The sequence below is a fragment of the Megascapheus bottae genome, chromosome X (genome assembly GCF_031878675.1).
Source record: "Megascapheus bottae isolate mThoBot1 chromosome X, mThoBot2.hap1, whole genome shotgun sequence".
NCBI classification, from domain to species: domain Eukaryota; kingdom Metazoa; phylum Chordata; class Mammalia; order Rodentia; family Geomyidae; genus Megascapheus; species Megascapheus bottae.
Genome location: NC_143547.1, coordinates 87,836,625 through 87,853,184, shown reverse-complemented (window position 1 = coordinate 87,853,184; position 16,560 = coordinate 87,836,625). Strand labels below are relative to the sequence as shown.

Sequence of the window (16,560 nt, the reverse complement as noted above, 5' to 3'; positions counted from 1 at the left end):
TAGGAGATAAATATTAAAATCTATTCTGTTTTCCTAAGTTACCCACAAGGGGTAACAGGGGGTCACTGTTAAAATTGACTTCGAAACTCAGTTTTGTTTTGTTTTTTGTTGGTTGTGGTGCTTGAACGCAAGGCATAAGTGCCGTCCTTGAGCTCTTTTGCTCGAGACTAGCATTCTACCACTTTAAGTGACAGCACTACTTCAGGTTTTCCGGTGGTTCGCTGGAAACGAAGAATCTCACAAGAGTTTCCTAACAAGACTGGATTTCACCCATGATCCTCAGATCTCAGCCTCCTGTATAGCTAAGATTACAGACAGCTGAACCTGTTTTTAGGATTCGTTTTCTTTGAGTTTCCAAAGGACTACATGTTCTCTTATACCATACTAGATATCTGTCTTGATCTGATTTCATGCATTTAGCTCACAAGTTAATCCTCACATTTGGTCCACAGGTTTTTGCCAAACAGTTTTTAGGGGGAAAATGAAGACAAAATCATCATGTAAACTAATACCAAACAAAGAGTGAAAGGAAGTTCCAGAAATATTCTTTACCCGATGCAGTAGATATCAGGAGGATTTGGATCACAATTTAGCCAAGGTTCTAATCCACTATCTGGAGACTGCCCATTCACATTCCAAGTTCCAACAAAGAATCTAATATATAACACCAAAAACAATTAGAAAGCAAGCAGAAGTTCTCTTTTGTCACTTCTTTTCAAGTGTATGTTTCTTTTCTTTTTGCCAGTCCTGGGCTTGAACTCAGGGCCTGATCACTGTCCTTGGGCTTTCTCAAGTCTAGAGTTCTACCACTTGAGCCAAAGCATCACTTCCTGTTTTTTTCTATATATATTATACCAAGGAATCCAACCCGGGTCTTCATGCATGCTAGGCAAGAACACTACCACAGGCCAAACTCCTGGCCTCAAAGGTATTATTTCACAATCAGCTAACCTGAACCCCCCCACCCCTGCAGTGTTTTGTCAGATACATAATAAATTTTCTTGCATATAAAATACAAAGGCGTGGATTTATTTTCTCAATTTTTTATATTAAATGAACCTATAATCAGGATCCAAAGCTATGTGCTGGTGCTGATGCATATAATCCTCAGGAGGCTGAGATCATGGTTTTTGAAGTAAGCTCATGCAGGGAAGTCCGCGAAACACTTTCCAATAAACTACTCAAAAGAAGAGAGAAGTGGCACTGGGGCTCAAGTAGAAGAAGCCTTGAGTGAAAGAAGCTTAGGAACAATACTGAGGGCCTGAGTTCAAGCCCCAGGACTGGCACACACAAAAGAACCAAGTTTCTATTTAAAAACAAAGATTTGGGTTCAACTCTTCAGTACCACATATATAAAAAGGCCGAAAGTGGTGCTGGGGCTCAAGTGAGAGCTCTACCCTTGAGAAAGCAGAAGGACAGTGCTCAAGTTCGGACTTCAAGCCCCAAGACTGGCAAAATAACCCACAAACTTAATTATTCTTTCATATTTTATTTCAAACTTCTACTTAAAGGGAGAACTTATAGTTTTCATCCTGAAAACTAGCCTACTATGGCTAACAGTTCTTTAAGGAGCTGTAGTTAAAGCCAAACACTTACTTCCTGATGGGTTACAAGAATATGTAGGAAATTTTGATGAGGCAGATATAGTAGTCAGTGAGGAAAGCAGAAGAGAAAACTCATGACTTCCTTTAACTGCTTACATAGAAATATAAGCATTGTGTACAATCTGGGAAATTGAAGGTTTAGCATAGGGACATAGGTATGATTGGATTAGACTATATGAGGCATGGTATGACAAGATGGCAGATGAAAGTCTTGGATTCAAAGGGTACATTACATTCATAAATAGCCCAAAGATGTTTTATCTGTCACTTCACACATTGGGGATACACATCATGTCACGTCCTACCCCCTGCATTCACCATATACACCAAGTCCAGAGAAGAGAACATGAACAAGGAAAGGTGAAATGAAAAATAGTACAGAAGAAAGAAGCTAAGATATACCTTTCTAATCAAGAACACTGAATGAAATTTTCTTTAGTTAACTCACTAAGATCTAATAGAAATGGTGAACTTTCATTTTCCAGTATCAGCTGAGAAAAAAATCAGTAGACTATAAATATAAATACACTTGCTTAAGGGCCAAGAGCGTGGCCTAATGGTAACGTGTTCGCCTAGCATGAAGCCCTGGGTTTGATTCCCCAGAACCACATACACAGAAAAAGCTGGAAGTCGTGCTGTGGCTCAAGTGGCAGAGCACTAGCCTTGAGCAAACAGCATAGAGATAGGAGAGTAAATCAAGTGACTTTTGTCATACATTTCTTCTTTTGTTTTACTTAAGGTTAACACTCAACTATTTTAGCCACAACAATACTTTTGCCTTCTTGATGGTCAACTGGAGATAAGAGACTCATGGACTTTTCTGCCTGGACTAGCTTCAAACCATGATCCTCATATCTTAATCACATGGGTAGCTATGAGTACAGGCATGAGCCACAGGTAACCAACAATTCTTATTCTTTTTTTTCTTTTGTCTTGTGAGGCCTGAATTCTGGGTCTGGGTGCTATCCCTGAGCTCTTCAGCTCATGGGTAGACCTCTACCATAGCTCTACTTCTGATTTTCTGGTGTTTATTTGCAGATAAGAGTCTCATGGACTTTTGTGGCCAGGCTGCTTTGAACTACGACCTTCAGATCTCAGCCTTCTGAATAGCTAGGATTACAGGCTTGAGCCATCAGTGCCTGGCTGCTTTCTATTTTTCCGAGTCCTGGGGCTTGAACTCAGGGACTGAGCACTGTCCTTGGGCTTTCTCAATGCTAGTGCTCTACCACTTGAGCCAACAGCACCAATTCTGGACTTTTCTATGTACTGAGGAATCAAACTCAGGTCTTTGTATGTGCTAGGTAAGCACTCTAACACTAGGCCAAACTCCTGGCCCCTGCTTTTATTCTTAATTAAGCCAATACCTTAAAAATCAAAAGTCCTAACTTTCTATACTCAGTAAGTAGAAAATCGGTAAACCTGAAAGTCTGAATGTTGACATATTCTTTCTCACGCTTTGCCAGGAAGTGTTTAATGAGGCCCTCTCGCTGCCCAGACTGAGTATTTGGTACAAACAGCTTCCGCATAGTGTTTGTCACTTTGGGTTGTTCCTTGCTTGAAGGCTCTTTCTCACGTGGAAGCCTAGCAAATAAATAAGGAATTAAAAAGTGAAACTATTTAAAATAAAAGTCTCCTCATACAAACCCTCAGCCTAATTTTAATTATGTTCTAAAATCTAAGTGCAAGTGATTGTATATAGATTCCCTTCTTGAATACTTGTTTGTTAAACATGTCATTTGAAATAGGATGTAAAAATCAATGCTAACAAATTCTTTAATAAAAAAAAACATAAAAAATGTAAGTCTCCTATAGGGAGAAATAGGTTTCAACATAGGACTTACATTTTTTTTTGCCAGTCCTGGGCTTGACCTCAGGGTCTGAGCACTGTCCTTGGACTTTCTCAAGGCTAGCACTCTACCACTTGAGCCTCAGCACGACTTCCGGCTTTTTTCTATGCATGTGGAACCGAGGAATCGAACCTGGCTCTTCATGCATGCTAGGCAAGCACTCTACCACTACACCAAACTCCCGGCCCCATAGGACTTACATTTTATTCACTGAATGGGGTGGGGGTGGGGGGTCCCGATGAGTCCCCAGAGGCTGACTTTGTGGATTTATCCCCTTGTCCAAATTCATTGAAGAGAAATCATCTTCAAATCCAAAAATTCCTGAAGGATACAAGACCCAAAGTTAAAGGGGAAAAACTAATATTCAACACAGCCAGGATAGACATGGCTCACTGCTTGAGTCAGTAGTGTTATAAAAGCAGGAGGGTCCCATATGAGCAAAAATTACTTAGCTTAGGGAAAGAAGCATATCTATCTGTAAAGTATTAACATTAAGTATAACTGGAAGGATACGTTCATCAGGAACCTAAATAATAACATCTAATACTTTGAAGATTCAGCATAATGCCAGGCTGACAGTCTTAATCATTACAAATACTCCATAATGTAGGCACTATATAAATATTCCTAGGTTGTAGAAAAATAAATGCAAGCTATGAGCTGTTGAGTAACTTAACCAAAATAATATAACTAGTATGTCCCAGATTTAGTATTCAAACCCAGCCTGTCTGACTGCACAGTTGGTCCTTTGCTAAGCTAGCTCCTGAAAAGCTACTCTGCCACAGAATGGATTAGGACTAAACATTAGTCAGTGCCAAAGAATCAATAAACACCATACCACAGGAGATTATGACCGACATTCCTTTAATCCACATCATTATCTCAAATGGCCTAATAAAATCTACTGACTAAAATGATCATAGCACCCAGAGATAAGAGAGGCTCTTCCAATACCTGTCAAATCAGCAGGTTTATCCATACTGTCTAATTTCTGGTACCAGCTTGAGGAATCCTTTTGCTCTGGAACAAGAATTTGTGACTGAGCTGGAATGATAAGGGTGTGGGTCAGCAACTGTGGAGCCCTGGACTGAACGGATTTTACCACAGCATAAAGCCATTCATTCAGTACTCCTAAAATTTGGGGCCAGCACCATTCTGGGAAGTAACAGGAAAAAAAAACCCAAAAACTAATGAACTAAGGACTGCTCCAGAGTCATCTGTGGGCAGAAGGAGGGAAATGCAGAAGATCTAAAAATTGGCCCTGTGTCCTTACAGCTGGACAGACTTGTTTTCTAATCTACCCATGGGGTGCATTCCTGAAGAAAGAAAAATGGGTTACCTGGCTCCAAGGGTATGTCACTATATTAGAAAGAAAAACACTAAGTTCTATGTTACCTTCCTGAGCAACAAGCACATCAGAGAGGAATTTCAAACAGTGCTTCTCATCAGGGATTTCAAAGCGGCGTTCTCTGATCTGGTCTCCCTGAACCCGAATTTTGCAGCCACCTAAAGAGAATCAACACCCACATGTATTGCTATGGGACATAATGTCCTATTGGAATCACAATTCAAACTATTAGATTCTCATAAGGTCCAGATTGCAAAAATTCCTGACCTCCTATACAAGTGCTACACATACAAGAGCAAGAGATTCAGTACAGCAATCAGTATTCTTAAGGCTGATTAGTCACATCAATAAGCAGCTTGTTATGATAAATAAAGCATAGTTTTCTATCTTCTGACCTTTCAGAAATCCATATGGTGATACCCATATTCTTCTGTTTGTTTTCTTAAAATACTATTAAGTCAGCTGGGTGGGGTGACTCACTCCTCTAATCCTAGCTACTCAGGAGGCTGAGATCTGAGGATCATGGTTCAAAGCCAGCCCAGCACTAAAGACTGTGAGACTCTTATCTCCAATTAACCACTAGAAAACCAGAAGTGGGGCTGTGGCTCAAAGGGTAATACAGTAGCCTTGAGCTGAAGAGATCAGGGACAATACCCAGAGTTCCAGCCCCACTACCAACAACAAAAAATGTACTAAGTAGCTGTACAAAAAGATTATAATTACGTAAGTCACATTATGAGTACAATGCTTCTTGGCCAATGGTATACATTCCCTTTTTCTACCCTATATTCCCTCTTTCAGTCATAACCCCCCAAAGTAAAAGTTTACTTTTGATATAGTGTACATTGTACATAATCACTATATTTTCTCACCCTTCCTCCTTCTATTCTTATGTCCCCTCCTTTTCCCAGCCTCCAAAATATGTTTCCACTTCCTGGTATTCATTTTGATAAGCAATACATTAGCTGTTCAGAGGAATTATACATTTGGATTACTCTCCTAAGATATTAATTATCCTTGCCTCAGTTTGCTTATATATATATGCACAGAGCCCTGTATATGTGATCATGCATGTGTATATGTTAGATCTAGCTTATGTAAAAACATATGAAAGAGAACATGGGCCGTTTGCATCTCTGAGCCTGGCTTACTAGACTTAACATAATTTTATCTAGGTCTATTTCTTGCAAAAAACATAATGTTATTCCAAATTACCTCCAAATTATTGCTAAAGATTACTTTGTCATTCATACTACTCTTCCCTCAAAAGGCAAATTCCTATTATTTCACATCAGATCATAACCTTAATTGTGAAGGAAATAAAGGAAGTAAAACGGCTAGTTTCAGATTTAATTAAGTTCACAAATAAATTATATAACAAAATTATAGCTAGGCATCAGAATGAGAGCCAAAGTTTCAGAAGTAGACTTCTACCATAACAATCTAGAATATTTAAATTTCATTTTTCTCATATCTTTGTTATATTCAGGAGTGGAAAAAAACTCAATTCAACAGTAATTTGTTAAATGCCTCTGGCTGTGAACTTTGGTGTCATTAACAGCAGTAGAGTGGCCTACTACTCTAAGACTAATTTTCTAGGATTTTCTCCATCCTAGCGTTAAAAGACCTGAGTTGTAGGAAGCCTCTCAGTATCACCCTGAGACTATTGGCTGCTACAATATATGTTAGGTGGCCTGTATTTGTAGCCTGCCTCTTACTCTAAGGAAACTTCTAGTTTCTATAGTAATAGAACAGCAACACATGCCTTCAATCAGAGAAATAATATAAACAAGTATATAGGTTTCCTGGATCATCATTTCCGAACAGTTGATTCAGTTGCTAACTAGAGGGAATCAAAAAAGAAGCCGAGTACAGTGGCTCACACCTGTAATCCTAGCTACTCAGGAGGCTGAGATCTGAGGATCGAGGTTCAAAACCAGCCCGGGCACTAAAGACTGTGAGACTCTTATATCCAACTAACTACTAGAAAACCGGAAGTGATGCCCTGGCTCAAGGGGTAGGGCGGTAGCTTGGGGGCGGTACCCAGGCCCAGAGTTCAAGCCCTATGACCAACTGGGAAAAAAAAAGAGAGAGCCAGGTTGGGCACCCATGGCTCATACCTGTAATCCTAGTTACTCATGATGCTAAGAGCATGGTTGAAAGCCAGCCTAGGCAGAAAACTGTGAGACTCTTGTCTCCAATTAACCATCAAAAGGCCAGAAGTGGAGCTGTGGTTCAAGTGGTAGAACATTAGCCTCGAGTGAAAAAGCTCAAGGACAGTGCCTGGGCCCTACGTTCAAGCTCCCAGGACTGGAACTTGAAAAAAAAAAACAAAAAAACAAAGCCCTTGGTAATTTTGCATTGAATCCTACTACTTACCAATTGGCTGTAATTAAGGCAAACATAAATCTGCACATAAATCTGTTTTTATAAGATTGTTGAAGACATTTTTTGTTGTTGTTGTTTAAAGTAATGAATGAGGCTGTAGGTATTTCCTTTTTTTTTCCGTTGGTCATGGGGCTTGAACTCTGGGCATAGGTGGGCCTGGGCACTGTCCCTGAGCTCTTCAATTCAAGACTAGCACTCTACCACTTGAGCCATAGCGCCACTTCCAGTTTTCTGGTGGTTAACTGGAGATAAGAGTCTCATGGACTTTAGGGTCTGGGCTGGCTTTGAACGTGATCCTCAGATCCAGCATCCTGAGTAGCTAGGATTACAGGTGTGAGACACCATGCCCAGCTAAACGAAGTGTCTTTTTTTGTCAGTCCTACATTTTGCTGATTAATTGAAAGTGGAGTCTCACAGACTTTTCTGCCCAGGCTAGCTTCAAACCACAACCTGAGTAACTGAATGAGTTCAAAAAGGAATATAAAATTACTGATCAAAAGAAAAGAGATGAAACTATCCATGTGGACCAGAGAGCTGCAACTTAATGAGGGTACCAACATAAGGAGAAAAACAAGGGCCATGAATAATGAATACAGTGTCAATTAGGATCAGCCTTAAAGACATAAAGAAAAATTCTGTTACTGTTCGAGTATGCATTACAAGTTCTCCCTTTCCCAGATAATTTATATTCAAAGTAGTTAGAAAGGAGCAGTTTCTACCTGACAGAAATTTAGAACAAGAACACATATTATCACTCCCATAATTCTAGATATATTTAGAAAATTTCAAAATGACTTATTTAATGGCCAGAAGATTGCAGATACTACTTACAAAATAATAGATGCTCTCTAACCATGTTGCTTGGGGGAAAAAAAAACCCTATTCTTGTTTTCTCTTCTGAAATCATCTATAATCAGCCCATATTCCTATATCATATTTATTTTATCTGAATATTTCCTTAGCCTCTTAGGTCTCAACTGTGGATTCATTACAATTACCAGAGGACAAGTAAAACAGAATCTCTAGGGATGAAGCTAAGGTACTAATAGTTTTTCTTAATTCTTTCTTCCTCCTCCCTGCTCCTCCCTCCATCCTCTTCCTCTCCTCTTCCTCCTGACCTGGATACTATCCCTGAACATTTTTACTCAAAGCTAAGACACTAGCACTTGAGCCACAGCTCCATTTTTAGCATTATGGTATTTAATTGGAGATAATCTGTCTGTGCTGGCTTTGAACCTTGATTCTCATATCTCTGCCTTCTGAGTAGCTAGGTATGAACCACTGGCACTCAGCTTTTTCTTCTTTTTTAGACATAGTCTCACAATCTAGCCCAGGCTGTCTTCTACTCAAGTCTCCTGAGTGATAAAATTTTAGGCCTGTGTAATCATACTCCTCAAGCAATTCTAAACCATATCTAGTTTGAAAATCAGAACAAACTGCAACCTAGCTACTCCCAAAGCTATATTTGCACCCATCCACTCCTCAAATACATACAACTTTTTAAATTGTATATAGAGAAATATGAATTCTGAGTTTTACCTCAATGGTATAGCAAAAGTTTAGTATACAAAAGTCCTGTGATTAATCCTTAGCAACAAATAGTTCTTAAAAAATATAATAGAAACATATACAGAAGAGACTAGAAGAAATATTTATATATGTATATATATTACATAAGAGACTATATATGTATATATACATATATATATTATATTAATATTGGGCTTACTATAAATGAGTAGAAATAAATCAGTTGGTAAGCGGTCACTTATTTTCTATGATCCGGTAACTTGGATTCTACACCATAACACATCATTTCTATGTAGTAGAGGTTTCAACACAACTAATGCTATAAATTAAGTGCTTATCAGCTCAGTTTAACTTCTCAGCTTTGGATCAAATACCTTTCTACACCAACAACAGGACACTTCAGTATCTTATTTCAGCAGCATTATCAGTCACTACAGAAGTATCTTGGCTCTAACTTTCCTTTTTAAATGTTGTTTTTGTCTACCCCTATCTGAGCACAGTAAGACACTGATATTGAGGTTTATTTTTTCCTCTTTCATACTTGCGACAGAAATTAGCAGCTAGGTTTATTTAGTATTCAGGATGGGTCCTTAAGATTTTTAAAATTCATGATTAAAGAATAAGTCAAGCATGATTCATGCCTGTAGTCTTACCACCAGGTAGGGTGAGGTAGGAGGATTCTGAGTTCAAGTCCAGCCCAGGCTATATAGCAAGGAATTATCTCTATCAAAAAAAATCCCCCCAAACAAACAACAACAATAAAACAGCAGCACCAGAAACAAAAACAAAAGAATAATAAATCTCTAACTAGAAAAGGCTTACATAAGCCATTCAGTACAAATTAATGGTTCCATGGGCCAGAGCTGTGTCTAAACAAAATTATGAATAACCTGTGTCTCCAAGCAAAGCAAGAGATAAGGTAACCCATTTGATGTAGATTTATGCAGTCAGATATACTTCTCCATAGCAACCACCCAGTAATCATGGTAGAAGGCAATTGCCCATTTTTTTTCCTCTCCATGACACTGCGATTGGATAATAAAGACCAGCTTGCACAGAAAGTCAACGGTGATTTCCTCCAAACAGATGAAAACCAGAAAAAAGAAACAGTGGGAAGAGGACACCATGTTCCCTCTAATAAATGGATAACTTGAGAGGATATGGCTTTAAGAGACCAAAATTATTTTAAGTAAGGAAAAAAATATGCCTGGACAAGCAATTGAAGAGACTTTGCAGCCTGCTAGAATAATATGCAAGGGAAAAAAATAATGCAAGGAGTAACATCTTTGCATTGTATTTGTAAACTGATTTATTGAGTGCTAACTCATTCATACAACTACTTAAAGATAAGAAAAATATAACTAAAAATAATATAAGAGGCTGGGAGTTTAGCCTAGTGGTAGAGTGCTTGCCTAGCATGCGTGAAGACCAGGGTTCAATTCCTCGGTACCACATACATAGAAAAAAGCCAGAAGTGATGCTGAAGCTCATGTGGTAGAGCTGTAGCCTTGAGAAAGTCCAAGGACAGTGTCCAGGCCCTGAGCTCAAGCCTAGTACTGGCAAATAATAATAATAATATCAGAAACAAATAAGCTGGGTGCCTGTGGCTCACACCTGCATTCCTAACTACTCAGGAGGTTGAGATCTGAGGATTATGGTTCGAAGCCGGCCAGGGAAGGAAAGTTTGTGAGACTGTTATCTCCAATTAACCAGAAAAAAACTACTAGTGGACTTGTGGTTTACGTGGTAGAATGCTATCTTTGAGTGGAAAAAGCTCAGAGATAGTGTCCAGGTCCTGACTTCCAGTCCCATAACACCCCCCCCCCCCACATACCACAAATAAGTGAAATGTGATGTCTTAACATGAAAACAGAAAAAGGGCGGGAGAAATGCTTAAAATAAATTTTAAAAAGTAACAAGCTAGGTACTGATGGCTCACACCTGCAAACCTAGATACTAGGCAGGTTGATATATAAGGATCACAGTTCCAAGCCAGCCTGGGCAGGAAAGTCTGTAAGATTCTTTTTTCCAATTAATCATTAAAAAGCCAGATATGGAGCAGTGGCTAAAGTGGTAGAACACCAGTCTTGAGCAAAATAACTCAGGAACAGCACCCAGGTCCTGAGTTCAAGCATGCACACAAATAAATACACACACACACACACACACACACACACACACACACACACACACACACACGGAAATAATCATTCATAATCCTTACGTGATTTAAGCGATTTCCTACCTTTCCAACCATCCGTTCTACAGCAGTGACTTAACTGACAGCAACAAAAATCATTCAACATCAGTAAAGCTCAAAATCATTCAGCAACAGTAAAGCATATCATATTTTCCATTTTTGTAAAGATTCTTATCAGTCACCTGCTTTTCCTAAGGCTCAGTCTAAATGCTAGTTTGTACAGATGCCTAGACTAGAGATGGAAATACATAGGATATACCCCAAAAGATGCCTTACTAAAAGTATGTATTCAAGTAAATATCTCTTGAATGAAAATCAATGCCATTCAGAAAGGTACTCACTGTTTGAAGCAATGTCAATTAAAAGTGTTTCTTCTGCTTCTGAAGTGGGGGAAGGGAAAACAGAATCAGGGAAGAGAAAATCATTTATTATACCAATAGAAGTAATTGCCTAACTAGATAACTACTTCTCAGTCACTACCCCTACATCTTAGAACACAACATCCTTTGATTTTTGTTTAGTACATTTATCAAAAGATTTTTAATAAGGGGCTGGGATGTAGCTCAGTGCAACATCCTCGGTTCAATCCCCCAGTACCAAAAAAAAAAAGACCAAAAAGATTTTTAAGAGAAGGTTGTAAAATGTCTGAATAATTCAAATAAAGGAGAATAAATGGATCAAGTAGCAAATGTAGTTCCTCAAAGCAAATCAAGGAATGATAAAATAATAGTAAGGAATAATACAACATGCTAATTTAACTAATGCAAGTTTAATATGCTTGATTCTAACATGTTGATTTAATATAATCTGTGTCCTTTCCATGTATTTTTATCTCTCAAGTCCCAGAGGTGAATTATTTTTCTCAACTCTCAATAGAGTTTCTCTTAAAATTTCTTTCAATGACTCTATTACCTCTAATCTTGCTTTATTATTAGAGCAGAATAGTAGAATTATGCCTTAAGTTTCCTGCTTTCCAGCTTTAATGAACACCAGTGGACCCAAGGCCTATCATACCCAATAAAAGCATAAACACCTCTACCTTCAGAATATTACAACATTATGAATACGAGGTAAGATGTGGAATCAACTAGGCTGTCTATAGAGAGAAAAGGAAAATTGTAGCCAGTGAGGTGGCTCACACCTGTAATCCTAGCTAATCAGGAGGCTGAGATCTAAGGATCACATTTCAAAGCCAGCCCAAGCATTAAGGATGGAGAGTCTCTTATCTTCAATTAACCACTAGAAAACCTGAAGTGGTGCTGAGGCTCAAAGGGGTAGGGCGATAGCCTTGAGCTGATGAGCTCAGGGAAAGTACCCAAGCCCAGAGTTCAAGTCCCACAACCAACAATGAAAAAAAGAAGACCTTTATTTAAGTCCAATCTGGGCAAAAAGTGATATTCCAATTCAATAATTCAACAGGTATGGTAATGCATATATGTAATCTCAACCACTTGGGAAGGGGAAAACATTAGGTCTTGTCCAAAAACTAACTAAAACACTGAGAACATGGCTCAAGTGGTTAGAGTACCTGACTAGTAAGTAAAGGCAGAGTTCAAACCCTAGTACAGTAAAACAAAAATTAAAAAAACAAAACGTACAGAGAAAACAAAATGTGGTACAGTTTATATACACAATGGAATATTATTCAGCTACAGAAGAATGAAATCCTACCATTTGTGACAATATGCATAGAACTGAAGGCCATTAAGAGAAATAAGCTTGGCCCCAAAGAAAAAAAATATGTGTTCTCAGTTTTATATGAAAGCTATTGAAGTTAAGCCCATACAAATGCAGTGCGAAATATTTCAGCAGAAGATAGTAGAGATAGTGGGAGTGGACACAGGAAGAATGAGTAGGAATTTTCATAGCAAAGCAAGGTGACTATAGTATACAACAAATTTGTTTATGTGTATTAAAATAACTAGAGAGGGACCTATCTGTCAATGTTATCACTCCCTTAGACAAAACACTGACCACTGTCTCAGTGATAGACTGGTAATGGTAACTTGGTATGAAAAAGTAATGTACATTATTTTTCATGCAGTGATAAATCTAAATATGTATGGCAGTAGATAAGGCAATAATGACCACGGAAAAACTTAATAAAATTAAAGCTAATACCTTGAACACATCTGAAGTGGCTATTTATAGGAATGGTATCTTGAATGTGCTGTTCCTTGTCCCATGATTGGATTATTAACCTAGGAAACAGAAGAATTTATCAATAAATAGCCAACAAGAATTCCAGACCATTAGTAACAAAACACTTCACTATTTCACAAATCTAGTATATATTTATTAGATATGCATTTAATTTCTTGAGCATCCTAACAACTAGATACTGCTCAGGGGATAAAAAGATGTTCTTTATCATCAAATATTTCACATTCACACTGTTCTTTATGCCATAATGAACATAACCTAAGCCCAAAGGCATACAAATCTCAGAGCCTGCATTACAGACTATATACCTTCACAGTATATACATCAGAGTGAAGTAACAGCTAGCTATTACAGAAGGGATCTTTTTATTGTAGTACAGAATCTGGAACATTATAGACATGTGTGTGTGTGTGTGTGTGTGTGTGTGTGTGTGTGTGTGTGTGTGCCAGACTTGGGGCTTGAACTCAGGGCCTGGGTGCAGTCCCTGAGCTCAAGGGAAATACTCTGCAACTTGAGAGCTACATCTCCACTTCAGCTCTTTTTTTGTTGCTTAATTGGCGATAAAAGAGTCTCAAGGACTTTCCTGCTCCAGGTGGCTTTGAACTGGGATCTTCAGATCTCAGCCTCCTGAGTGTCTAATATTACAAGCATGAGCCATGAGTGATGTGTTTATTAAGAAAAATCTCAGCTGGGCGCCATGGCTCACACTTGTAATCCTAGCTACTCAGGAGGCTTGAGATTTGAGGATCAATGTTCAAAGCCAGCCCGAGCACAAAAGGACCTAAAAAGACTTGAGACTCTTAATCTCCAATTAACCTCTAAAAAATGGGAAGTAAGGGCTTGGCTCAAGCGTAGGGTAGTCACCTTGATCTGAAGAGCTCAGGGACAATGTCCAGGCCGACTTTAAGCCCCATGACCCACAAAAATAAATAAATAAATAAAATTTAAAAAAAAAGAAAGGCTGGGAGTTTGGCCTAGTGGTAGAGTGCTTGCCTAGCATGCACGAAGACCCAGGTTTGATTCCTTGGTACCACATACATAGAAAAAAGCCTGAAGTGGTGCTGAGGCTCAAGTGGTAAAGCTCTAGCCTTGAGAAAGTTCAAGGACAGTGCTCAGGCCCTGAGCCCAAGCCCAGAGCTGGCAAAAAAAAGAAAAGTCTTGCTGGGTGCAGTGGCTTACTCCTATAATCCTAGCTACTCAGGAGGCTGAGACCTGACGATCACAGTTCAAAGCCAGCCCTGGCACTAAAAAGTCCACAAGACTCTTATCTCCAATTAACGACCAGAAAACCAGAAGTGGCACTGTTGCTCAAGGTGTAGGAAAGTAGCCTTGAGGTGAAGAGCTCAGGGACAGTACTGAGGCCTAGAGCTCAAGTCCCACAACTGACAAAAAAAAGTCTTTCAGGGGGCCAGGAGTGGCACAGTGCTTGCCTAGCATGACCAAAGACCAAGGCTCGATTCCTCAGTACCACATACATACAAAAGCCAGAAGTGGTACTGTGGCTCAAGTGGTAGAGCTCTAGACTTGAGTGAGCCCAAGGACAGTGCTCAGGCCCTGAGTTCAAGTCCCAGAACTGACAAAAAAAGAAAAGTTTTTCATTGGCTTTCATCAAAGAATGGTTCTATCTTTTCAAATAAGTATGAAAGTTCACGGTAGAATAAGAGCGGGTGCTTAGACAGCTGGACCAATGAAAATAATTCCAGTTGCTAAAAAAGAAGAAATTTTATAACCTGATTGCCTTCATATCTCATGTTTCTCCTCTGGTTTCCAACTTCATGGTGGCATTTCTATACAAATGTGACTGGTATAAAATGCAAGGATTCTAAGCCCATATGCACTCCTACAATATTAAATTTTAACTACTTACTCTTAATAGCTTAGAATTAAGGCATAGTTGACTAGGTAACCAAATATTCTAAACTTTAACTACCTGGATGGGCACGGATGACTCATACCTGTATTCCTAGATATTCAGAAGGCTGAGATCTGAGAATCATAGTTCAAAACTAGCCCAGGTAGAAAAGTCCATGAGACTCTTATCTCCACTTAACCACCAAAAAGCCAGAAATGGAGGTGTGGTTCAAGTGCTGTAGTCCTAGCCTTGTGCAAAAAAGCTAAGTGAGAGCCCAGGCCTTGAATTCAAGCTCCAGTATGGTACACACGTACACGTATACACACACACACACATACATATACACACATACACACACACACACACACACACACAAATATTAGCCAAAGATTAAGGCTAAGAAACATAAAATTCAGGTAGGATGAGGCATTTATCTCTAAGCAAGGTGCTTTCTTATTATCTGCCTAGTGTTCTAAAATTACCAAAAGAGGGAGTCACCCTGAGGTATGGCCATTTAAAAAATGTGGTGATTTTTTTTGGCCAGTCCTAGGGCTTGAACTCTAAGCTTCTTTTGCTCAAGGCTAGTGCTCTACCACTTGAGCCATGGTACCACTTCCAGCTTTTTTGAGTCTCATGGACTTTCCTGCTGGGGCTGGGTTCAAATTTTGATCCTCAGATCTGTGTCTCCTGAGTAGCTAGAATTACATGTCCAGGCCATCATGGCCATTTTATTCAATTGTCTTAGCTTTGTTTTTACAGAAGACAAAAATCAAGATACAAGGGCCTTGTTTTGAGGGTTTATGGTGGCAGTACAGGGTTTCTACTCAGGCCAGTGTACATTTTAGGAAACTGCTCTATCATATGAGCCATACCAGTAGCCCATTTTGCTGTCACAGTTTTTGAGTAGGGCCTGGCTAAAATCTCCTATTGATGCTTCCCTTGTAGCTGTTGTAAGAGGGTGCACCACATGCCCTGTTTCTTCCCTTGAGATTTTTTTTCTTACCTGTTTGCCCAGGCTGATCTTAAACCACAGTCATCCTGTAGAGACTGATAGTCATGAACCCTGGTCCCTGGATAAATCTAGTTTTATTAAAACTTGTATTCCTGGGTTTCATGAAATCCAGGGAAAACAGTATAAATTTCTCACATCAACAGAACTGACAAGCAGAACCTCAGAAAAGAGCTACTTAACAAAATCAGTTGGCACTGGGTTAAAGTACTGTCTGTAGTCCAGAGGAGACTAAGGCTATGCTAGTGGTAATTTATTCTGCAAAAATGAGCAGAAATATGATTTTAAAATAGGGAGTAATATAACACCTGCTTTTAGGTAGAATTTAAAGCTAATAGAGGGTAGGATTTAAGTGCTTAGCAATTTTTAAACTGGAGGAAAAAATGACTTCAAGAAACCAGTGAAGCAAGGGAAGTGACTTGGACACAGAGGTTTCTGTGACATGTAATGGTTACCATGGATACTTTAAAAAATGAGGCATTAGTGGCAAGGGGCTATGGTGATAACTTAGCAAAGTAATCTTCCCCTGACTCAATCAACAGTATTTTACTGAGTTTCTGTGTCCAAGGCAGAAGTGATGACACATACTAATAAAATGCCAATGGTTATTTTTATTTAT

The 16,560-nt window shown here is 39.0% G+C and overlaps 1 protein-coding gene across 6 annotated transcripts in view; it reads right to left on the bottom strand.

The window, feature by feature from the left end:
* The window catches only part of Ocrl (OCRL inositol polyphosphate-5-phosphatase), a 56,346-nt gene that overhangs the window by 39,095 nt on the left and 691 nt on the right, over positions 1-16,560 (bottom strand). For 3 of the 6 annotated variants that reach the window (XM_090326828.1, XM_090326822.1, XM_090326827.1), the window contains exons 2-8: positions 13,039-13,118; positions 11,259-11,297; positions 4,847-4,957; positions 4,406-4,495; positions 3,652-3,772; positions 3,024-3,185; positions 553-654 (exon numbers count right to left, since the gene is read on the bottom strand). In XM_090326828.1, coding sequence (XP_090182954.1) covers positions 553-654; positions 3,024-3,185; positions 3,652-3,772; positions 4,406-4,495; positions 4,847-4,957; positions 11,259-11,297; positions 13,039-13,118 — 705 coding nt within the window. The remainder of the gene's footprint in view (positions 1-552; positions 655-3,023; positions 3,186-3,651; positions 3,773-4,405; positions 4,496-4,846; positions 4,958-11,258; positions 11,298-13,038; positions 13,119-16,560) is intronic. The other 3 variants (XM_090326823.1, XM_090326825.1, XM_090326824.1) reach the window with 3 other exon arrangements.